At 26.4% G+C, this 25,495-nt stretch overlaps 1 protein-coding gene across 3 annotated transcripts; it reads right to left on the bottom strand.

Annotated features, from left to right (window-relative positions):
- Positions 1 to 145: 145 nt before the first annotated feature.
- On the bottom strand, positions 146 to 25,186 carry LOC127284787 (phospholipid-transporting ATPase VD). Of its 3 annotated transcripts, none has more exons than XM_051310451.1 (18): positions 24,707 to 25,186; positions 18,877 to 19,193; positions 17,071 to 17,323; positions 15,686 to 15,865; positions 13,905 to 14,165; positions 6,098 to 6,373; positions 5,607 to 5,775; positions 4,864 to 5,217; positions 4,499 to 4,791; positions 3,956 to 4,433; positions 3,445 to 3,877; positions 2,936 to 3,336; positions 2,540 to 2,827; positions 2,171 to 2,422; positions 1,982 to 2,086; positions 1,541 to 1,728; positions 1,281 to 1,415; positions 146 to 1,050 (listed from the first exon to the last, which is right to left on the bottom strand). In XM_051310451.1, exons 2-18 carry the CDS (start codon positions 19,181 to 19,183, stop codon positions 1,005 to 1,007), a joined length of 4,419 nt encoding a protein of 1,472 aa, XP_051166408.1. In that variant the 5' UTR covers positions 19,184 to 19,193; positions 24,707 to 25,186; the 3' UTR covers positions 146 to 1,004. The 3 variants fall into 3 exon arrangements, with proteins under 3 accessions (XP_051166408.1, XP_051166410.1, XP_051166407.1); XM_051310453.1 differs by having other exon boundaries at positions 146 to 1,063; positions 24,711 to 25,186; XM_051310450.1 differs by having other exon boundaries at positions 24,711 to 25,186.
- Positions 25,187 to 25,495: the final 309 nt, after the last annotated feature.

Here is a 25,495-nt window from a genome sequence, read left to right as displayed (position 1 = left end):
TTTAAAATATTTACGATATTAATATTAATTATGTACATTAATTACTAATTTTAGTGATTAATTTTTAATAATGTAGATATTATTATTTTTTTTTATAGCAAAAAACAAAAACAATTTAAATAACTAATAAAAAACATTAAAGTAGTAAATGAATAAAATAAAGCCATTTATTCGTTTCGATAAATCTTATAAGATTTATAAAATTGCATAAAATAACATACAGAAAATTGTGAATGGCACTGAAAAATATACATCAGAAAGTATCGTAGCACAAAATAATATACAGAAAAAAAATAATGTCAAGCAAATAAATATTTCTGTTAATAATAATTCATTTTTTTGTTGTTTTAATCTCCATCTATTCTCTGAATTACGTCATAATAATTCTAACTATTTTCTACTTTATCAAAATATCATATCTCGTTAATACTTCTACATCATAATTTGTAAAAATCTATTTAAGTCTGTAAAATTAAAATAATATATATCATGATATAATAATACTTCAGCAATTGTCATTAATTACTGAATTCAAAAAACACGTTCATTATGTAAAATTATTACCTACTATTTTCATTTTGTATTAAATTTATAGACAATATTTATTTATTTATGAAACAATAATGTCCATTTATTTAATTATTTTTTGCACACTCGTTTCAAATATTTGAAATAAAAATTCTATTTCTCGTTGAACAGTTTCTTTCATTAAAAAGAAACTTGGTCCCTAAAAGTCACAGCCAATAAAATGCAAAGGCCACTTGAATAAAACAATAGTGACAGCACTGACAATGATGAAACAGTATCACACAATAATTGGTGATTATTATATAATAAATATAACATTACAGGATCACTCAGTAGTCTTTAAAATAGAATTCGGCACGTAAATCTTGTATTATTTTTTCTCCCATACTTTTTCTTTTTTATTTAAAAATTCCTTTTTTTCTATTTTATACATTCCCGTTAATTTAGGAATTTAAAAAATTCCCTATTTTTTGCCGTCAGGCAACAATCATTGTTAAAACATCATTCCTGGATGTTCCAGATCTGTAATCAAGCACTACTGATCAAATTACAAAGAACTTATTTACAACTCGATGAAATAAGAAAAAAACAAGAAATTTTTAGAAACTGGTAAAATTCGTAAAAATATTCTAAGTTTAATTAATGTTACTATTCTTCTTGTATTTTTGTTTGTTCAAAAAGTTGTTTTTATATTCTTATGTCTTAAAATATTCTATATTATAAATTAATAGAATTGAATAAAAAAAAACTACCTGATAGTTGCGTGTTGAGTTCCAGCAACTAAATTTGAATCATTTCGTCTTTTAATTCTTTCTCGAGCTTGATTACGAATTGTTCGCTGAATTATGTCAGGTGCAACTGTCGTTCGTACAGCCCTGTACGTCAGTCTGAAAAATATAATTGTAATGTATTTTTTTTAAATTCAGAAAATATTTTCTTAAAACAAAACAATTAGTAAAAATTAAAATAAATTATAAATTAAAAGTTTTGTAATAAAAATTGTCACACTTACCTAGGCAACATGGCGAGAACTGAAGATAAAAGAACTGTTAGCCAGTAATTATGTCTCGCTATTGCTATCTGCATTACCCAATATGAACCCGGTAATCCCATACAATTAACACAAGTTGCATTGTAGAGGATACAAAATCCAAAGAATGTTCCCAAAGATACGAGAATTGCTCCAACGTGCATTAGAGTCTAGAAATTTTACATAAATTTTAATTAATCATTAATTTTCCAGTATCTTTTCTTTTTATTTCTTTAGTTACAAATTCGATTTTTTTATTATTATTATTAAATATGACTATCTAATTACAATGTTATTTTCTATTTTCTCGAAAATTGTATTTTATTCGATTTTATTTTAATTTATTTCCAATTTGAATACAAAGTATCTTTGTATTTAAACAAGAAAAATTAGAATTAAATTAAGAAAAATTACAGAACTTACCCACGATCTGGTTTCAATGCTGACATTAATTAACATCGATATTAAACAGGAGGTAGTAATTGTTGTTCCAAATTCCCATATATCCACATCAGTGTCATAATAAGCCTAAAATGAAAAAAGATAAAAAAAAATTGAAGAATAGAAAAATTAATCATGAAAAAAAGAGAAATTATTGGGAAAATAACTTACAGCCTCGGTTAAAAAGAAAATGACGATGCTTTGATAAAGAGCATCAGCCATTGTCAGCCAAAATGAATGCGTCTGATAAACGAGAGCCAATCGTCCTCTTTTATAAAGTTCCGGATTTTCTAAAAGAACTCTTCCTGGTGCAATTCTATCGTAAACACCCAAAGCTAGCGGCGACAATGAAGTGAATAATAAATTAAACAGCATCAAATATATTTGATCAATCATCACAGCCCCGGAAAATCCACAATACAGCTGAAAATTATGTTTTTGAGATTATTTTGATAGGAAAATAAAAAATATTTGATACGATAAATAATGAGAATAAATAAACAAACAACTAGACTAATAGATAAAAAAAAGTAAATTTACCTGAAACCAAAAAAGTAGGAAGACAAAAGTCGCATTTTTGTAGAAAAAGTAAAGAATCATTCGCGAGAGTCGATCATAAGACCAATGTCCGTGCATTAATAGAAGTCTCGATAACATGGAAAATTTTGCAATTGCAAAATCAGCCGCCATTATTGCCTGCCTTCCTTCACGGCCAGAAACACCGACTCCAACATCAGCCGTTTGAATCATGCTCACATCATTTGCTCCATCGCCAATAGCAAGGGTTCGCATTCCAAGTTGTTCTTTTACAACTCGAACGATGTAGGCCTAGAAAAAATGATAATATTAAATATTTTTCCAAAAGAAAAAACTATTTTAGAAATTAAAACTATTTTTAATAAGTTAATAATTAAAAATTTATAAAACTACATTTACTTTTTGTAATGGAGTGGCACGACATGCAAGAACACTGGAACAAGCTCTTGTTAAATTAAGAAACGGTGTTGTTAGTCCAGTTTGTGGATCAAGAATAAACGTCAATGTTTTCCCATCGACAACAAGAGCTCGTTGTCGTTTCCATGAGCTACCAATTCTATAAGCGACCCTATCAGCTGAATCGAGATCATGTGAAACTACTTCTCCGGTGCCATGAAAATCAGTCATTTGTCTCTGTATTCCATCGTTTGCAGCATTTTCACGTTGAATCGCTTCCAAATGACTGTGAATCAAACTCTCAGCGACGGATTTCGATCTCGCTTGGAGCCTCAACAATTGCATTGCCGGCGTAAATAAACACGCCGAATAAGCGATATTCACTGCCGTCTCCGGCTTGTCACCTATAAGAAAAAAAATTACCTCTTAATTCTATCTGTAAATTATTAATAAATTGTAAAATAATAAAAATTAAATTAAATACTGATATTTTACAAAAAAAAAAATTTTACCAGTTAAAACCCATACGACAATTCCAGCAGAGACGAGAGCCTCCATTGTTTCAGGAACTCCGGCCTGGAGTTTGTCCTCAATGCCAGTTACACCGAGAAGTGTTAAATGTGATTCGAGTAAAGAATATGAATCACGAACACGACGATCGCGATTTTCAGTTGAAAGTTCAGCTTCTTGGTGTCTTTGTCGCCAGGTCTCGAATTCCTGAGCGCCAAGAGTTCTTCTCGCCATGACAAGAGTCCTTAAACCTTGTCGGGCATACGAATTCAGCTGTTGACGAATTTTTGTCATCGAACTCGTATCCTCGTCAGTTGATGACAACGATGGCAATACTGTCGAATCCGCGCCCTTACTATAAAGCACTATTTCACCTGTAATCGGATGTCGTACCACAATCGACATGCATTTTCTACTCGAGTCAAATGGCAAAACCTGTAAAGAATTTTTTTTTTCAAATTAGAAATTTTGTGATTATTTTGCCAGCAACAAAATAATAATAAATAAACATACATGCAAAACTTCAAAAGCAAGAGTAGAATTATCAGGCAAAGAGACAACTGCACTACGAGGAGTTCTTTTTATCAATTTGACATTATAGGCACGAGCGGCACGCACAAGAGCCAATTCATCTGGACTCTCGGCTTCATAAATTTGTGGTGGTTCCGTAGCTGATTTTGCTCCATCATCAGCAGTCGATTGATTATTTCTCAAACCCATTGGCGAGAGTTTTCTCACAAGATCCATTCCTAAATTTGGAATCGATCTTATATTTAATAATCGCGGCCTAAGAACACGACTACGAAATGTTGATGAACTATTCGATGGCATTTCAGTCGATGACGAAATTGTTGACAGGGGAATTCCATGATTTGGTGGTGTTAAAAGAATTGCGGAAGAAGAATTTGTCGTTAATGAAGATGATGATTCTTCCGTTGATTGTGGAATTGGAACTGGCGTTGTACTTCTTGACTCATTAAGTCTCATGTATCTATGGAAAAATTAATTAATTTAATTATGATAAAAAAGAAAATAAATCAAATTTTCAAAATTTACCTAGCACTACCTCCGTTCTTTTGAGGTTCTTCGATAACACCACTCGAGTTCATGATGTCACGATGAGGATGACTATTTACAACAACCGTGTTGCAAACTGCCATTAGAACCAAAAACTCCTGAAGGCGATGCTTACAATTTCCTATGAGTAAATCTTCCTTTAATCTTGTGCACGGCATCGGATTCTCACCATCGCCAGTGTGAGCATAATCCTGACCGCCTACAGCACATCTTCTAAACAACATTTTATTCTCAGTCAGTGTTCCAGTTTTATCCGAAAATACATATTGAACCTGTAAATAAATTAATAATTTACTAAACTTCTTAATTATCAAAATAAACAATTTTTTATCAAAATTTTTTACCTGTCCAAGATCTTCAGTGATGTTTAAAGCTCGACATTCGGCTTTTCGACCAGATTCTGAATCATAAAGAAAAGGATCTTGACCAATATGATAAACTTGTCCGACCTTAGCCATCTCGAGTGTTACGTAGAGACTCAGGGGTATCATCACTTGGAGAATGATGATAAACGTCCAAAACGTGAGCATTCCCTCGTAAGTGGGATCTTGAATAATTGGCAAAAAAGGAACAGGTCCAACGTTCGTGTAGGCAGTAAGCCATAATCTACATCCAACTGCACCAACCACACACAAAACAACCAGAATAACAACGCACCAAATTATATCTAAATTCATTTGTCGTTCCAAACGAGAACGCTGTAAGAAAAAATTTTTTTTAATTAACTTCAATTATTTATTCAAACAATAGAATTAAATATTTTAATTAATGACAATTTTTGTCAAAAATTTCTTTAGTAAAACAATTTAAAAAATGAAAAATCACATATTGTGAATAATATTTTCTAAATATTCAATATTGAATAAATATGAAAAGAACAAAAAAATAAATGATAAACGTGTAAAACAAATGTTTTACATTAATAACAGATTGTTAAATTTACATTGTTGGGGGATTTGAATATTTATAAGCTGTTTTCTTGTTAAAAGCAAATATATGTGTGTGTGTGTGTGTGTGAAACTGTGTCATCTCTGATGAGTTGTAAAATAAAGAAAGGAAAAAAAAGAAGAAGAGGAAAGATCAATACCTTATACCTAGGCCCCCCATTGTTGAGCATCGCTTTAGTCTCATGACCAGCATATACTACAATTCCCTCGACGAAATCTGTATTTTTTAAAACACACTCCCTGAGTAAAAGATTTTCCGTCGAAACAGGCACTCTGGCACCTTTAGGATGAACTACTGCTCCATGAAATCTATAAACAAAAAATAAATAAATAAGTTACAATTCGTAAGATTCGCACAATTAATTCTTTAAAATAAAATAACTCTTTCGATAAGGGACATTAACTTTACTTTTTTAAAATTGTTTTCAGTTTTTAATTATTATTTTTCAATTATTTTCAAACAAAATAGTTTCACTTTTTTCACTCTATAAATGTTTGAAAATAATTTTCTAATCTTTTAGGTAAAAAAATAAATTATAAATAATGAAATCTTCTTCTCGGCAAAAAAAAAAAAAAAAAAAAAAAGAAAATTGAAATAAATTAAAAAGAAAGATCTTTTGATAGAACTCACCTATAAATTTTCGTACTTGGTTTATCGACTTCGATAACCGAATGGAATTTCGAGGGTTGGAAAGAGTCTTGAAGGTCCAAGAAACCTCTCACCACTTGGCGTTGCTTCAAATTGGTTTCTCCATCCAAATTGCAGGTGTCGAGATAAGCGAATCCCTGAGGATCACTGCTTCTCAGGAGTAAGAGATCAGCCGGAACCAATTCGTTATTCGACAAGTGAACCAGGTCGCCGACCTTGACGTCTTTCCATGGCACCTTCAAATACCTATCGCCATCGCTGCAAAATAGAAAAATATACAAAAAAAAAAATCAGATAAGCAATTTAAACTCGCCACGCAATCTATATTGTAAGAGGGAAATATTGGTTTAATTTCACCCACGTTATTTAACTTGGAGAAAAAAAATTCGAATTACATACAAGCGAATAAACAAGTTATTTCTAGAAGATGGTAAAAAACGTATTTTTAATATTTTTTTTTATTTGAATATTATTTTAAATTAACAAGTTTTTAATTCCGCTCCGAATTTTTCTAATTGCTGTAAATTTTCTTCTTCTAGGATTTTATTAACATTAACTTAAATAAAATAAAATTATTCAATTAAATAAAATTAAATCCTGGAATTCAATTAAATGTAATTTAATTAAACTAATAGTCATTGAATTAGAAATTTTCCGGTTTTTTTCCTAAATTTAATCCCATATTTTCCTTCACGGATGAGAGAATAATTTTCTATTGCACAAAAGAAGTCCCAAGAGTGTCGTCATGAACGCAAATGATCAGAAGCAGTACATTTTGTTTCCTTGGAAAATTTCTCGGCTGATTCCTTGAATAATCCAAGACAACTCTCGAGGAGCCTTTGTAACATTAATTAATTATCTAACAATGCATTTTCCATATTTGTAGCATTTATTCAACCGAAGGACAAAAAGCTGACGTTATCATGGAATTTAAATATAATAAAAACAGATTTCTATCTCTCTCGACTAAAATAATATTAAATAAAAAAATCAACCAATACAAGATGTAAATGGAGAAATAAATAAATTATAAATATTAAATAAAATTTGCATTAAAAAAAAAACTTTCTTCAAATATCCAATTTTTTTTTTATTTATTTATAAATAAATCTAATCAAAATAATCTAAAAATCTCGAGATCAAATGTCGTAAATTTAGAAAATAAGAAATGCCATTTATTTGGAAATAGAAGTTCGAGACCGAGACCTTTTGTTAGTGCAACCTTTCAAGTTCTCAAAGAAAAGCACAAGTCGTCTAAAATAAATTCATAATAATATTGTAAACTGTGACATCATCAGTGATGGTGACATTCATCGCGTGAACTTGGTGCATTTATACACGGTTCTAATTGGCTAAATAACATGAAAAAAAAAAAGAATAATAAAATTCTCCTGATAAAAACTTCTAAAGCAATAGCTGATTAAATGGTCGACTGTTGGAAATATTTTTAGAATTTAAAGAGTAATAAAACGAAAAAAAAAAATGAGAAATTACATTTCGTTAATATTTAAAACAAAGATTGCACAATTTTAAATGTGACTCTTTTAATAAAGACCCTTGTAATTTTCTACTAATGAATTTGACCCTAAACAATAATAGAAATGAAAATAAACCATAAATACGTGACTTGAAGCGTAAACGTGACAAAAATATATTGTTTACGTTAGAAAATGAAATTAAGAAAGAGTCAAAATAACAAATGAAATAGCCAATTTTCATTTAAATTGCAAAATTCCAATTTTTATGAAATTTACATTAAAAAATTATTTATTTTACAGTAAGAAAAATAATTAGAATAATAAATCACTAATAAGATGTAGTAAAATTTGTCCAGTACTATAAAAAAAAAATTCGATGTTTTGAAAAACACAGTCCATTTTAAAGATAAAAATCGAGATATGCCTGAGGGATGATTTAATTTTCAAAGTAAATTTAATTTCTTAATATTGAATTCCGGATTTTCTGTGAATGAATGAGAGACAGTGAAGTGATAAAAAAAAAATCGCCGTCCTTGCCTTCTGGCTTTAAACGTAAAAAGGAGAAATAAAATGTTAGCCATCAATTGAATGGAATGATATTGGAGTTCCTTGCTGATCATTTCCGAAGGTCAGAAATATCGACTCAGTATTATAGTTTACTCTAATCGAAGATTGAATCCATGCAGAGTTTAATCCATCGAAAAACACGTAAGCAAGGAAATAAAAAAAAAATACTGTCAATCAATTTATACAAGAATATGTTTAAAATTGATCAAGCACTGGATATCAAAAGTTCTTTTTATCAAAAACTAAAAAAATATCAAAATTTACTTTCATGAAAAAGTATTTCTATCTAAAAGTGATTTGATATAAAAAGAAAAAAATGCTTCCTCAAGAAAGAAGACCGAAGAAATATTTCAAGTTTGAATGTTAATCAAATGAACCTTGGATTTAGAGAAAGAATCTCAATACACATGTGCCATAAATCGAAACATGCATATTGTCCTGAAATTGGAATCCAATAAATCGAGTTAAAAAAGAACATTTCATTGCATCTGATTTTCAGTGTGTAAAATGAAAAATGATTCTATTCGTTTGAAAGCTTTGAGGTCAAGTCCTCTCATGTCTCCATAAACTTCAATCAACGTGGATCAATTTTATGATGCGCTCTTTTTCTTTTTTAGAAATAAAGCATGAATAAAATTTCAATTTCTGTTGCAAAATTTGCAAACATATTTTAGTCGATTAAATATATTCCAATTAAAAACAAATTTTGCGAATTAATTTTAACTAATGCTGACTGAGAAATATAAATTGGATCGATTTGCTATTTTGGATAAATGACGACGAACCTTTAAGCGGAAATTAATTTTGAGAAATATTTGACTCTCGCTATTTCGAGTAATGTGCCTCATTAAATATATGTCCCTGTCTCCAATGAAGAGTCGTCACTCCTTGGATTATTAGTTACTTTTATTGAAACACGAAGCGAGATGAAAACTTCTCAACGTCCAATTCATTATCTGTAATAATCATTGAAACTATTAGAAACGAAATACATTCTTCCCATTAATTGGAAAATGGAAATTTTTTTTTTATTTTTAAAAATTATAATTTTAGAAAATAATTTAAAATCATCTGTGAGAGATTATGAGGTATTGATTTTTTTTAAATACATCAGACACAAAGTTTATTTAAATAAGCTATACAAATTCACAGGTCACCTAGTTTAAATTTGCTTTCATTATGAGGAAGTAAAAAAAAGGAGAAACTTTGCGTGTCTAAATAAAAAAAAAAAAAAAAGCAACAGAAACTTGGTGATGACCGAATCGAAGCCACGCTATTAGTAAATTAAATGATGTCATTGCCAGTTTAACGGTATAGGAAAAATTACAAACCTCCGGGATTTAATAGCTAATAGGCATTGACAATTATTCTCTCCATAATTAAAATCTTATATACTCTTTCACGTTTATCACAAATCATTCTCCGAAAATTAATTTACTCTAAGAAGATATTTCACAGATTTTTTATGAGTATTTTTAAATTTATATAAGTAACAATTAAATTAATTTAATTATTTATTAAATTAAATACTATTTTTACATGAGAAACTTGACCTGATACCAATCGGTAGTTATAATCTTTGAAGGAAAAAGTAACTTAATTTTCAGATCCACTTATTTTTGGTGTTTTCATTGAATCTTTTAAGTATAGACAACTTGGAAGATAATCAAGTTGGAACATTTTCAATTTTTCTTGCATACACACACAAACATCGGAAGTTTGCTGATTTTCTCTCTCTTGCGGAAATGCAAAAGACACAAAAACTCTATCTTTTTTCACTTCATAAGCTCAAATATTATTTAGATTGAAATTACATTTAAAAAATTATTTTCCTTTACATTACAATAGAAAATTAATTAATTCATAATTTATCAAAATTATTATCATAAGTAAATTAATTAATTGAAAAAAAAAATTTTGTAACCTCTTAGACTCTGGGTTTCAACAATGAAAAATTGAAATTAATCTACCTCGAGAAAAGGGCACTCTTAATTAATTCAAGAGTACTCGTCAGAAGAAGGAAGAATTAATTTCACGTGAAATTGTTGAACGACTTTGAGAGGTAATTTAAAAAAAAAACTTAACAACTCTTTTGAGTATACTCGCGAGATGTAAATTTTTCAAAGCAGTTCGAACAAAAAAAAAGTAGTAAAAATGTGTTCAATGTAGGTAGAGGCCAAATAAACAGGGTTGCTTAGAAAGGTAACTAGGTTGATTTTGACGTTCAGGTCGACGGCTTTGACAAACTCTCTGTATTGAATACGTATCAAGCAAGTGAAATACGAATTAATTGAAATTGATAAACCCCTTTCACTATACAAGTATCACGTTTCGCATTTGTTTACCGCGCCTTTTTTCCACTAAAAAAAAATAAATAATAATAACAATAAAAATGTATTATCACTTCCTCGACGTTTACATATATATAAACATGTAAAGTTAATTATCATAATCAACTCCCATCACGAACTATATAAAAGCAGATTAGAGGAAAAATTTTTAATTAAAGTTCTTCAACAAAATGTTTCTATTAACAGTTAATTAAAAAAAAAATAATTACATCACTTTATGCGTGTTTATTATATTATATTTTATGTTTATTAATAATTTTCATATTTAAATTTAAAAAAATTTTTTTATTATAAAATAAATTCGACATAATTTTTCCACCAAAATAATTAATTAAAATTATTTCTGAGGTAACTTTATAGTTTTAATATTAATTTTTTACGTTTTTCTACGATAAAAAAAAAGAATTAATAAAATAATAAATTAGAAAAAATTAAATTCAATAAAAAATACACCATAATAATTTGCATGAGAGTTTTTTTTTTTTTAATGAAAAGCTATTAGTTGCCTTTTTTTTCTTATACGCTCAGATAAAAATTTATTATCATTTTGGAAATGTAGGTTTATTGTTTGTGCAAAATCTAAAATAGATTCACAGCATATCGTAAATGTTTGTTGCGCTCGTAAATTTCCTCGCCAGTTAGAATAACTTTTTAATGGATTTCATTTTAAATTCAAAAAATTAGAATTTCTTTTTATTATGGGATTTTTAGTAAAAGTTTCTTTAGATTATTATAATTTTTTAGTTATCAATTTACTAATATTATTATAAGTAATTATTATAATTCGTTATATTATTTATTATAATTATCTTTTAACGTGATTCAATTACTTTATTTTATTATAGATCAGTTATTTAATATTTATATTAAATCAATAATGAATTAATTATTCATTTTTTGGACTTTCATTTTATACATAGAAAATTTTGACAATTTTAAGAGCTACTTCTACAATTCCGGTTCGTGTTAGAAAGAACTCAATTAAAATTCACATCAACACTTTATTCATGTCAAAACTTTCTGTTCGATGAAAACAACGAGTGCACAATTATTAATCTCTATTTACACTGCTCAACATAAAAAAAATATTTGAAAATAAAAGTTATTTTTATTTGAAATCAAATTATCTTTTGTACCTATTCAAGAAAATAAATATAATAATTACTATATTTTAATAAGAAACATTTATTAATTAACTTTTAATAAAAAAAATTTATTAAATTATTATTATTTATTATTTTTTTATTTTTATTGTATTCTTATTTTTTTTTATTTCATAAAACTACAATTCGCTAAAGTGAGAAAAGTAAAATAATGAAAGGAAATTATTGTTAATGCAAGAAACTGAAGAATGAATGCGATTGAGGGTGACGAAGGTAAAGGACAAGGTTACTGTAATAGTTTTATAAAGAAATGTCGGAATCGCGATACATCGATTGAACAATACGACGATTTAATTGCATTATAAATGACGTTCGTTGCAACCGATCGCATGAGGGCGTTTGATCAATCTTTTATCGTATAAGATAAAGTTTTATCGAATTTATCAGGGAGCGCATGGTAACCGCAAAATCGATAGAATTAATTCTGAGATTATCAATTTTTTTTTTACAATCTGATTGTGATATCAAACAAACAAACCGAAAGGTCCACGTGTTCATAATTTATCAGTTTTATTTGTTTAGAGAGAGAAAAAAAACATATTTTAGCCCTTGAACTAGTCAATAACATTAGTCTTTAACTATATAATATTTTAAATCACAAATGTAAGAAACGTAAAATTATTTAACTAAAAATAAATAATAAAACTCGATTTTTAATCAATTTTATAATTTTTAAATTTTATTATTTTAATCACTTATTAATTAATTATAAATTAATTATTTAGCAAAAAAAATTTATCATTGATAACTATAATATCGAAACTCATTGTTTATTATTTTCTAGGAAATGAATGTTCTTTGAATTTTGATAAAATTCTGATTGTAATCAAATTTTACCTTTTTTTTATCGACAACAATAAAGTGAAATTATCTTTACTCGAAAAAAAAAGATTTTTTAATAATTAAATCGAAATATTTAACCTGATGAACCTTTAATAATATTTTTTTTCAGATTTAGATCAAAACCATTTAAATAAGGTTTCTCATTGGAATTTGCCGCCTACAATTTGAATAAGATTAGCATAAATTTCAACCTAAAATAAAGAATATCGCGTGATTCTCGAATTTCTAAGGCTCTTACCAATTCCAGCATTTCTCTCTCGGTAAAAGTAATTTATTTGGGAGCAATGTCCTAAGATAAAATTTTACCTTAAATGATATATCATTTTTTTTCTCTCTCATACTAAATATGAATTTCAAAATAGTATTTTTTTTTCTTTTTAATTTTACCTTCAATTCATTTTAATAATTACTTTCAATGAAAATTCACAGGTAGCAAAGCTATCGTGTTCTTTGATAATCGACAACGTGAAGAAAGCGACATTCAGCAAATAAAAAAAAAAGAAAATGCTGAGAGAAACGATTATCTGCGACCAACGAACTCTAATAGCATTCCAGATGTTCCCAACAACTTCTCTCAAGGGTTATGCAATCTTTTTCTCCTTACATATTTCTTTCAACATACTAACGACCTAAACAAACTAAATGAGAATGTTCAAAATTAGCTAATTTTGTTTTCACTAACCAATTATAATTTTTTTTTTCACTATTTGTCATTATTTAAACTTTATTTGAGTTATTACAAAATTATTTTCTATTGCAGAAAATTTTTTTTCAATTAATTTTTTTTTTTGTTCCCATTCTAAGATTTTTCCACTTTTCATCTTTTTTTCTTATTATTTTCTTTGTCCCTTCTTTTCTCATTAAAAAATACTTTGGTAAAGTTAATTAAACAATTTTTATCGACCTTTTACTTTCATCAAACATTGTCTCTCCACTTTTTAATTAACCTTCCTATTACTAAATACTTCGATAAAGTAAATTAAGCAATTTGAATCATTAAATTTGCTTAATTACAGTAACAAGAATATTAATAAATATTAAAATAATTTCGAAAAGAAATTAGAGAAAAAAATTTTTAATTTTATAATTTAAAATCATGTAATTTTGTTTCATATAGGGGTTAATTTGTGGCGGATAAGTATAAAAAAAAGAATAGAAAAATATAATTTTTTTTTTTTAACAATATAGAGGTGATTTAAACATGAGTTGTTCACGCACGAAAGTAAAATCGCGTGAGTAACATTGACCTCAATTTATTTTTCTTACTCTCGTTTCAAATCGATCTCTTTCTTGGAATTTTTTTTAAAGGACCCAGGGCACTATTTTGATAATATCAAAATAATTTTCTTTTTATTGTTATTATAATTTTTATTTAGTTACTACTCACCTCACGTATACTCGACAGGTGGAATTATTGACTCGTTTATCACTTGCGAGTCTTCTTCTGTCTTCAAAAAAATCCTTCACAGCTGTGACACCAAGAACAAAGAGAACCGGAAACATGGCAATCTCCTTTCCAAACGCATTGATTTCCGGTACCCAATTTAACATTACAATAAATATGAAATATAGATTTGCCACACGATGAAATTGCTCCAACAAATTACGTGGCAGGAAGCTCAAAGTCGTATACTTGGTTGTGCGTACCCTATATTAAAAAAAAAAGTAACAAGTGATGAGAAAAAACAAACTAAATTAACTTGAACAAAAACAAATTAGAAACAACAAACATGAATTTAACTTATATGTATGAAAGTATATTACAACGTTAATAATACATTAGAATGATCTTGATGACCTATATAAATTTTATGAAAGTAACGGAATTCTCTCTGGGGTTGAACCTCAACTTAGGTAATCGATATTTATTTTCAAGGAATTATAATTATTGACTAAATATTCAATATAAAAATGAAAAAGTAATAAAAGTTATATTTGAGTGATCAAAAATTATCCAATTCCTCAAAGTATATATTTATTTTGTTTTTTTCATTTTATTTTTTAAAGGAAAAAAATGTTTAACGAATGAAATTCAACCAAATAATAATAAATAATAATTCACCTAAAAGAGTCATTATCTAATTAATAAAATTTTTATATTTACATTTTTTTTTTGTTTATTAAAAACTTTGAAAAGATTTTTGTTAAAAATTAATATTGCTTCTTTAATAAACGTATTATTTGTAAAAATCTGTTTAAATAGTGAAAAGAAGAAAATCACGAATTAATACCTCGATTATTCGGTAAAATTTAAATAAAAAATAAAAATTTATTCATTTGATCCTGAGGTTTCTATATTGTATATATTAAAATAATATCAAATATAAAAGCAGTATTTTTCTTGCTATACCGTATAGCATCAGCTTGCATCCTGGTTCAGTTAATCGGCTTTAATTCTTTCAGGGTTAATGTAATGATAATACAGATTTTAATCAACTGTATAGAATGCCATGTTTTCACACAGATTCTTGTTCCACTAATCCATTTCTCATCAATTAACAGAAATGTACAATAATTATTTAAACAAATATTTCTCTTTCCAAAAGATTTATCTTCGTAAATTGTCATTAAAATTTAATTGAAAATAAATATAGAATAAAATTCAATGTAAACTACATTCTCCACAACAATAACTATTTTAAGAAATCCTTAGAAGCTGAGATGTATATCGATAAAATGTACAGATCTTTTCATTCAGAACATATGAGACCGAGAATACAAGACGCTTGAGTAATCTGTGTCATGGAGTATATAAAGTATATAAAAAAAAGTGACTCAACATTCGTGTAACCATAAGAATTACATAATTATAAACAAAAAAAAAAAAAAAAATTTACCAGAAATTATTATTTACACTTTGTGTGTCATCATCACTCTCAACAACTCAAATCTGGCGCCGCAACTTTTTGAAACGTTAAAACTTTAAATGGATTTACATGTTCATATTAATGGAAAAATAGATTTATGATTCCATTTCATAGGAAAAACAAACTTCAAGACTATTTTATAGTATACAATAAAATTATTGAAATGGTCTTGAATTTTTATAATCATTAAAAATAAAATATTTTTCAGTAAAAATTAAATTTATTTCGCCCTATAAAAAAAAAGAATTTTCTGAATTTATTATTTTTGTATAACTTCGGAAATCAATCAATTTTATCTCACCTGTTATCGATTCTAGCACCATTTGGATGGCGACTTGGTGGAGTTTTTGGTGATACCAAATGATTTGGTACAATTGTCCTAAGTCTTGGTTCCTCTGGAGGTGAACCAAAACAATATACCCAAATTCTTCTCCACCAAGGAGGCGCTTCACTACGTCGAATTGTGTAAATTGATTCCGATCTAAGAGAAACATAAAATTTTTGATAAATACAAAAAATTCTTTTTTAACAAGAATAAAATAATACAAAATATAGTTTGTAAATTAAAATTTACTATTTGCATTTACTTTTACAAAATTGAAGTGTATGAGAGTTGGAAGCACGTTCTAAGCCGAAAGGCAAGAACTGTATAGAATAAATAAATAAATAATAAAAAAAATATTCATGTAGTATAAAAATTATTATATAAAAAATCTGAAAACAAAAGTGATCGTCGATATGATAATGGAAAACTTAGTGAAATCAATAATTTATAGGCGTGGTAACGAATGTTTTCTTTTCTATATATTTTTTTTTATTTCGCGTGCAAAATAGCCTAGAGACGTCTATACTGCACCGGAAATTTAATAAGAAACCGTCGACCTGAATTCTAAATCTGCCCACCTTAAGCTGACCTTGATCCATCTCTTCAGAAACTTGAGATATTACAAACCGTTATATAACATTTTAATAAAAGTCTCTCCTTCATTCAAATGAGGAATATTATTATTTTTTTTTTAAAATAATACACACGAGATTTGCAGTTTTAAATTTAATATTTCACTCGAGGAAAAACAGTATCTCAAATTTCATATATTTCCATATATTATCTCCAGAGAGCCACCTTAATGATTCATTTCACTACATTAAAGAAAACATTAATTATATAATTTACATTCACCATGAAATTACCTAATCGGCGAGAATTCTTTGAATCCTTAGCAAATTAAAAAAAAAAATGTTCATGCGACAGACAATTACTTTCCAAACAATATAATATATTTCTAATAATAAGTCTGACCGGAGTGTGATTCAATAAATTATTAAAAAATAATATTCTTCATTTACAAAAAATTTTCCTTCAAATTATATTATTCAGTTAAATAAAAATTTAATTTGTAAATGTAAGGTCATTGAAATTTAATTCAAATTGCATAACTAAAAATAAAATAAATTTTCGTTTTTTTTTAAAGGAACAAACACTCTGACGAAACATGTATATATAATAAAATAAAACATAACTGAGAAATATAGGAGAAGAGAATGGCATAACCTGATTACTAAAGTGTCCTACATTTAGGAATGATGTTATAGCGTAATATTTGTGAAATAAAAAAAAAATTATAATGTATAGAATTTACAAGGTAAGAAAAAGGAGAACCTTGGGGATTAAAAAATATGTACTACCTGGAGGCTTGTCGCGAGTGACCTCGAAAAGATGGAACCTTCCCGCTGCTTGGAGGTCGGGGATCTTCTCGATGACCGGGTGGCAAGATAAAATCGGTTTTTGATCCAACACGATTGTGGGCCATGACCGGTTGGCCCTGGACATTGACCACTTGACCTTGACTGAAAGCCCGCTGATGACCCGGCTTCTTCAGCACCGAGGGTCTTCCCGTCATCGTCCCCGTGGCACCTCCTGGCGTTGAGAATGCTGATCCTATAAATAAAAATTCAAAAATTTTATTTAGAATATTTTTCTTAATTCTTTTTTTTTTAATTATTTATTTCAACAAATTTGTTTTTATATTAAAACTTTTTGACCTTTATCTATTGATGTATTTATAGTTCATTTCTAATTTAATATTTGGACCGAATCCATTGAATATCGTGTGGGTAGTACAATCTTCAAAAATTAATTGCGACGGCGATGTGTACTTGAAAATTCGTAAACGAGTTCTTTGATTATCATTTTTAAATTCAAATTTATAAATATTTATTCATTCATTCAATTTTTTTAAAAATATTTTTCTTTTTCTCCCTTTTTTTATTGTCAGTAAATTTTTATTTTAATTTATTCCTTTAAAACACTGATTTTTCTTTTCATTAAATATTTTATTATTTTATTTTCAAAAAATTAAATTTTTTTATTTCTTTTCTAAGATTGAAATAAAGAAAAATTTGTTTCACGACAGATTTATTATTTTTCTAGTGTTTTGTAGAAAAAAAAGTATTGTTTCCTTTATTTTTATGTATGTGTTTAGTTTTTAAATACGAAAAAGAAGTAAACACGTTAAATAATAAACTATCAAAAAAAAGAACTAAAACAGATCTTTTACCTAGGAAATTGTATATATAAAAGAGAAGAAAAGCCTTCAACTTTTTTGTGACAAACTATTCATTTCTCACTCGAGTTTTTTTTTTTTTTTTTTTTTTGACGAAAAAATGAAACTGTATGTTAATGACTTGTTTATAATGTGATTTACAAAGTATTTATAATATTCTTTGTACATTTAGAATTTCTTATTTTATTCTCTATTTCGGATATAAAAAAGTAATTATAACTTACAACGTTGTGTAATTCACAAAAACAAAAATTCAAAATTATAAAATTAATTTTAAAAAAAGCTTTGGAGAGAAATAATTAAAATGAGGAAAAAAATGAATACAAATTTATTAAGTAAAAAATACTGTTAGAAGAAAATTAAAAAAGTGGAAATAAATACGTCAAGTAGAAACAGACAAGATAATAAGAAATTGAGTTTTTCAGTAGAAAAAGTCGGCGGGTGAGACAGACAGGAAAATAATATATTGTCCGACAAATCTGTTTTCTTCTACTTAAAAAATCAATGTCCGTATAAATAGATTAGTACTCAATTAATATAAAAAATTAATTTTAGAAATTTTGCTTTTTTATCTTCAACAAATGAAGTTTAACAAAATTATTAATTTATTTTATAGCTGATAAAATTATTAATTCAATATACAGTTAAACCTGATAAAATTAAATCAATAACTACTTACATATCTCATTTAACCAGGTTTAACTGTACTTAGCAAAATTTATTCTATTTTTCCTAATAATTTTATTTATTCCATTTTTTATTTTCTTATTGTTTTCATTAAATTTATTTTATTCTTTTAATAAAAAAAAACTCCGGCTTTTTTTTGTAGAATAAAATCATGATTTTTTTTTAGTGAATATTCATTGCGTTAAATTTAATAACAATTCATTATTAAATATATTAGAAGAGGTGAAAAAAAAATATCCACCTGAAGGTAGACCCGTTGACTGCCAAGGTGGTGGTGGTGTCGTCGCCAGGACTCCCCCATGACTGGCAGATCTCGTATGAGTCCTGAGTCCTGGTGCAACTCTCTTTTTCCATTTGTTCCCATCTTCTTCGTCGTCGTCGTCCGCGAGGTTTTCGCTTTTCCCTTTGCCTGATGTAATTGTTCCTCCTAGTGTTGATGTCGCCGAACTTGGTCGTACCGGAAGTAGAGGTGGTATACACGGAAAGACGTAAAGCGATGCTTTCTTTTCGTTCTCCTCGCACGCTGCTTGCACGCCGCTCTCCGACATACTGGCTCATCTAAAAATATGAAAAAAAATTATATATATAAGTTCATATATACTCTATTCTTATCAAAAAAAATTCTTCTTAGAATCATATAAATTTTTGATAATAAACTAAACAAACGTTATCAGCTTTTTTTTTTTTTTTTTTTTTTAGAAATTCTGTCTTCTGTATTATACCCTAAAATCTATATTAGTTTTCAATGCCAATTGTGATAAGCGAAAAAGTATGAGTAAACGTGTAATAATTACGTAAAAAAACGAAATATTAAATATAAATAAATACAGGAAGTAATAAAACTAAATTACAAATTAATAAACAAAATTTTGGATATTCTCTCTTAATAATAATTAAAAATAATATTTAATTACTGTAAAAATAATAGTAATTATATTTGTTACTAGTTACAATTGAATTATTTAATTACAATTATTATTTAATCAAACAGCAAATAAATTATAATAGTAATTAAATCATTTTCAACATTTTCAAATAAATTTTAAATTAATAATTTTTTTTTCCATACAACCTTGTAAATTTCAATTTCATAAAAAAAGCCTTCAAAATATAATTTCGATGATATGAAAATAAATAAAATTCACGAGAGAACAATCTCAAACCGGAAATTCAACAGTGTAATCAGTTGATAACGTTAAAACCTGGTATAACTACCGATAATTAGAAGTAATAGCAGTGCACAATATAGAAAGCTCACAAATACAAAATATATGTTAATGAAAAAAAAGAGAGACTGATTTCGACAAATAACTTCCCGTAAAAAATAAACAAAAAAAAAAAAAAAAATAGAAAAACACAAATCTATAATTTCGAGAAAATTAATAATTCAGACCGAAAATCCATAAAAAGGAATTTCATCATTTTGTGACATATTTCTAGTATCACTTCAAATATCTATAATAAATTTTTTATCAAACTATTGTTGTATAGGTTTCATTTTTTTTTTTTTATCAATAAAACGTCCAAATTTATTTTTATCAATAGTGACTCATGATTTTTTTTTTAATTATTGTTCAACTGTCAATTACTAAAACCTTCAATCATTGTTTGAAATTGATTTTCAAAATGTAACATAAAATAAATATTGTCTCGAGCTAATAAAAAAGACTTTTTGAAGGTTGTGTTAATAAATAATTTTTAATTTTCTAACTTTTCCATAATCAATTATCTAATTTATAAGAAATTAATTATTAAAATTTTTTCTATTCTTATTAAAAAAATTTTTTAAAATACTAAACGCAATTAAATAAATTCGTAATTTCTTTGTAAATATAACTGAATATTATAATTAAAATTTTTTTAATTATTCGTTTAAAAAAAATTATTTTCTTAATTGAGTAATCATTTTAATTTTATTGAAAGATAACTATTAACTGGCAAACAAATCAAATTCAACTATAAATTTGAATAAAAAAGAAAACAATGATTTGAAAATATTTCTTTTTGATTCATTGCAATAAAATTACTATAATTAGCTAATAATAAAATTGAATGAAAATGTACTTTTTTTATCAAAAAGGCAACCTGATTACGATGTTTTTTATTTTTTTTAACAATAGAATAAACAATAGAGCCATTGACGTCAATGTGTTTATTAAAATAAATATAATATTAAAAATTATATTTTCCTTATAATAAAAAAAAGGTAAAAAAAATTATTAAAAAGCATTTTCTTAACAACTGTGTAGAGAAAAATTTAATTATTTATATATTTAAATTAATTGTTGCAAAAAAACATTATTTTAAATTCTACGATATTAAAATTATCACAATTTTTCAAGTTTTAATGATTTCTTCCCAGGAGATTAGAAACTGACGTATTAAATATTAATTTCCACTTTCAGAAGCCGATTATAAATTCTTTGCTCCTTTAAATTTTAAAATTCAATACCATAAATGTTACTTAATTTTTGATAATATAAATTCATTATTTACAAATAGAATGTCTTCATTTCAAATAAAAATGAATTATAAAAAATTACATTTTTTTTTAATCTATTATATTTGCGGCAAATTGACAATTTAATCTGATTATAAGCATTAAATTAAATTTTTTCTCTTAATAATTTTTGCGATTTTATATAAATATATGTAACACAAATTTGTAAATAATAACAGGGAATTTAAACAAAAAAGTGATTAGGTGCACGTGAAGGTGTAAAAAAGTTTAGTGATAAGAGTAATATCGATTCTTAAATGTAAAAAGTCAAACCTACTGTGAAGCTTAACAAAGCTAAAATAAAATATATTAAAAATAAATTACATTGTTATATCGTTATAACTTTTTTTTTGTATAAAGCGCAACTTTAGAACATTTAATTGATTTACAAACCTAAAGTTTATACACTTGACTTCAGAAAAGTTGTATAAACATTTCTTTAAATATTACAAACTTTAAAATCAATTTAGCTGAAATTCATGAAAAATTCCTGAAATTTAGAGTGTTCATTATAATTTTTTTAAACAAAATAAAAATACCAAATGTTCGAATTATATCTGAAATATTAAAATAATAATTTAAATAATGCAATTATTATTGTTTAAAATATTCAATAAAATAATTAAATTTTGTTTATTTTAATTATCACAATTGAAATAGTAATTTATCAAAAATTATTTCAGTAGAGTAAACACTTCTTTTTTTTTAATACAAAATGAACCATTAAAACTTCGGGGACATTGGTGTTTGTTTTTTAATAATTGTTCATCGTTTTTCAACGCCATGTTTTTAAAATGTTTGTTTTGTTGTTGTTGTTTTTTTTTTTTTAATAAAAAATATTCCGAGTTAATATATCGAATTAAGCGCCATTCCTATCGTTCAATAATCTAATGTTTCCCTCTTACTGACAACGATCGTTAACCCGACTTGATATAAATTATAGAAGACTGCAAAGTCAAGGAAAGAATTTACCTACTAGCATGTATAGAGAATATGTAAACAGATTTTAATTAAATAAATTTTCTCACACGATCGATCAGATTTGTCAAATAAACATTGTTTTTCCATTTCCATTTTAAATTTCACAAAAAAAAAATCGTTAAATGAAATTAATTTTTACTGCTATACTATTATTAATGATTCAATCAATCATAATTTTAAAGCAATTTATAGTAATGAAAGATATTTGTTTTTTTTCCAAATATCAGGTTTTTAATAGAAAAAAATATCAAGAATTTTCAATACTTAATTATAAAAGTTTAGAAATTAATAGAATTCTATACTGATTTGTTCTAGTTCTCGCAGGATATATGTTAGCTAGCGAAAGTAGTTGTACAAGTGAAATAGTACACGATCAAATGTATGACACAATTATTGTATAATACAAAGCGTAGGTTGAAAATATATATATGAGACAAGAAGAATTCTAGTTAGGATCGATCAAGATGAATAAATCTGACTTTGCCCCATTATAAACATTTAACAAAGTTCAATTTGAAAGATTCACTTAATGAACTCAATTTTTAAAGATCACTTAATTGTTTTTCAAGAAGTTATAAATATTAAAGAAATTTCATTGTACAATAAACAAAAATTAATAACAAACCAAAATCCAAGAATTATAAAGTAAACAATTAAAAAAAATATTTATTATAAAAAATATTTTTGAAATTCATTTTAAGTAAAATAATAAAAAAAAAATTGCTCCAAGAGCGTGAAAAGACTCGAGAAATAAATATAAAAAAAAATAAACATATTATAAGAACTAAAAATAGAAATTTCATAGCCAAGAAAATTTTCTGAAGGAAATTACGTGAAAATAAAATTTCTTATCGAAATGATCAGATCCTTTTTTTACACTTGAAGTAATCGGATCGGTCTAGCGAAGTTACTTTCTAACATCAATGAGCAAAATAGATAAAATGTAACTACTACTGGTTTGCAGCTTTTAAAATGATTTAAATCTTAATGTGTAATTTTCTATTTTAAATTACATAATGTGAAAAATTGTTTCCATAAACATTAACAAATTTTAATGAAAATTGATTTTTTTTTAAATAAATAAATATTATTAAAATATGTCTTTGGTTTTAACATATTGCTTAGAAATAAAATCTTCTGAAAAAAATTTCAATATCTTTACAAGCTTTAGATAATAGCAAACAAATTTTATAAAAGAATAAAATAAGTAAAGAAAAGAGAGATAAGATGATATAATGACATCATATATAGTTAACAATAGTTTAAATTTTCATACGTAGTGAAATTAAATTTTTTCTCGAAAATTTCCCTTTAATTAGATAAATTAAAACTATTTAAAAAATTAACTGCTACTAATTTAACATTGAATTCATATTTCTTCATTATGATAAAAAATATTTTTTTCATTTATCATTCCCATAATTTAAGTAATAATTTTCTTTATGTGAGAAAATGTGCACATAAAAAAATCCTATTATTTAACGATATTATAAAAAAAAAATCAATGAAAAATTATATCATTATTTTTATTTCTTTTTTGTTGTACTTTCTACTATTTTCTTTTATTTCTTTCATTTTCCTTTAAATTATAAAGCAATCTGGGAAATGATCTCAACCCCTTTTTGATAAAAAAAAAAAAAAAAAAAATGAAATATTTTCTGAATTCGATCATTCTGGTTTTTACTCTTTAGTAAATGATGATAACATCGTAATTAAAATTTAACTTTTATCGATTTTAATACCAAACCAATGAATCATATGATAATTTTTGCCAATAAATTTTGCCCATAAATTAAATGGTTTGTTTAATTAGAATATATATTAATGAATAAAATTTTGAAATTACTCTCTTAAATATATCTATAAATCCAAAGTATTGAATTGAACAATAACATCATTTATAGAGCGAATCGAGCATCGGAGCACAGAACAGAAGGGCATAAAAACGAATCATAGGTTCTTTAACGTTCTTTAGAATCGAGTTGCTAACATATCTGCGGTGAATCCATGAAACCGGTTGGAACTCTTTAGTTTCTTATTGGTCTTCAAATAGTTAAAAGACAGTCATAAGTTTTTAGATTCTTTTCTTTACTTCTTTGCTTTAAGAAAAATTGCTTCTCACATACATATTCTGCAAATGATAAGAAATTATTTCATATAATAAATTTTCCTTAAATATAGAACAAAACTCGAGACTAATTTCTAAAAATCTGTCCTCTAAACAGAAAAGCAAATACATATAAACAAAATCTATATGAGTCAAAGAAAAATAATTTACGTTCTACTGTTACTCTCTTTTCAATTTAAATTGCAAATTAAATTCAAAACGAAGACACTATACCATTTTCATATTAAATTTATCATGGCACAAAAAATTAGAATGTTGATAACAATCAGAATTCGTAAAATTGTCAATTATTAGCAAAATGTAAAATTTTTTTTAAACGAAGATAAGAAATATTAAGAGGAGAATCTCGAAAAATAATGATCAATAAAGAATACCGAGCTGAGAGGTCGGAAATGGAGCAAAAGTAGGGTATTCGGGTGCAATAACGTTTCGTTCGAATAGAGTATATCTGATGTCATTCACCTACATTTTTCTGGACTTCCAACGCGTCCACGTGGCCCTCGGTTATCCTCACACAATGATGAAGAATTTGCAATGAGCTGGACCAACACAGCTTCACAAAGCCCCTCTTTACATCTTATAAGATTCAGTAACCTACGTTGAGGTTAGGAACCATAATTTTTTCTTTCACTTCTTTTGCACTTGATATTTATATGAGATGAGTTCGAAATTTCACTAGAGCATCCTTATTTCAAAGAAATAATTGCAACAATAAGAAGAAATTCCAAAAAAATATATCACTAATGCACATTTTTTTACTCTCTCAAGGCACAAGGTACCGTGGGATGAACTGGTGTAATATTTTGCACATATGTTTGAATTTACATGTTGATCCTTTTAAATAAGAACAGTTTTAAACATCCACACCGCGAACTGCTTATCACTTTATTGTTCGTTCGCGTCAAATCGCGGATGATCGCGGACTGTCGCGTCTGACGTTTTCTTGACTTCGCGGAGAGACCTAAAGTTAAGAAATTGAAGTTAGAAACAAATGTCACAGTACTGCCAATCGAAAATTCTTCCCTATGATTCTTTTCTTCTGACAAATATTTTGAGTGTTTAACTCTATAATACATTTTTTATTTAAAAAAAAAGTCAAAACAAAAGATTTTAAAGCAATAATTAAACTCTAATTATATAACAATAAATATATATGGTTTTGTTTTTTTTTTATTTGAATTTCCTTGGACAACTATTGGTCAACATGTAACAAACATGGCGGATGTTTTCTACCAACTGTCAAAGTTTATA

This window comes from Leptopilina boulardi, unplaced genomic scaffold (assembly GCF_019393585.1).
Source record: "Leptopilina boulardi isolate dan_hultmark-lab unplaced genomic scaffold, ZJU_Lbou_2.1 LbouV2_325, whole genome shotgun sequence".
Lineage (NCBI taxonomy): Eukaryota > Metazoa > Arthropoda > Insecta > Hymenoptera > Figitidae > Leptopilina > Leptopilina boulardi.
This window is presented reverse-complemented; position numbering and strand designations above follow the sequence as displayed.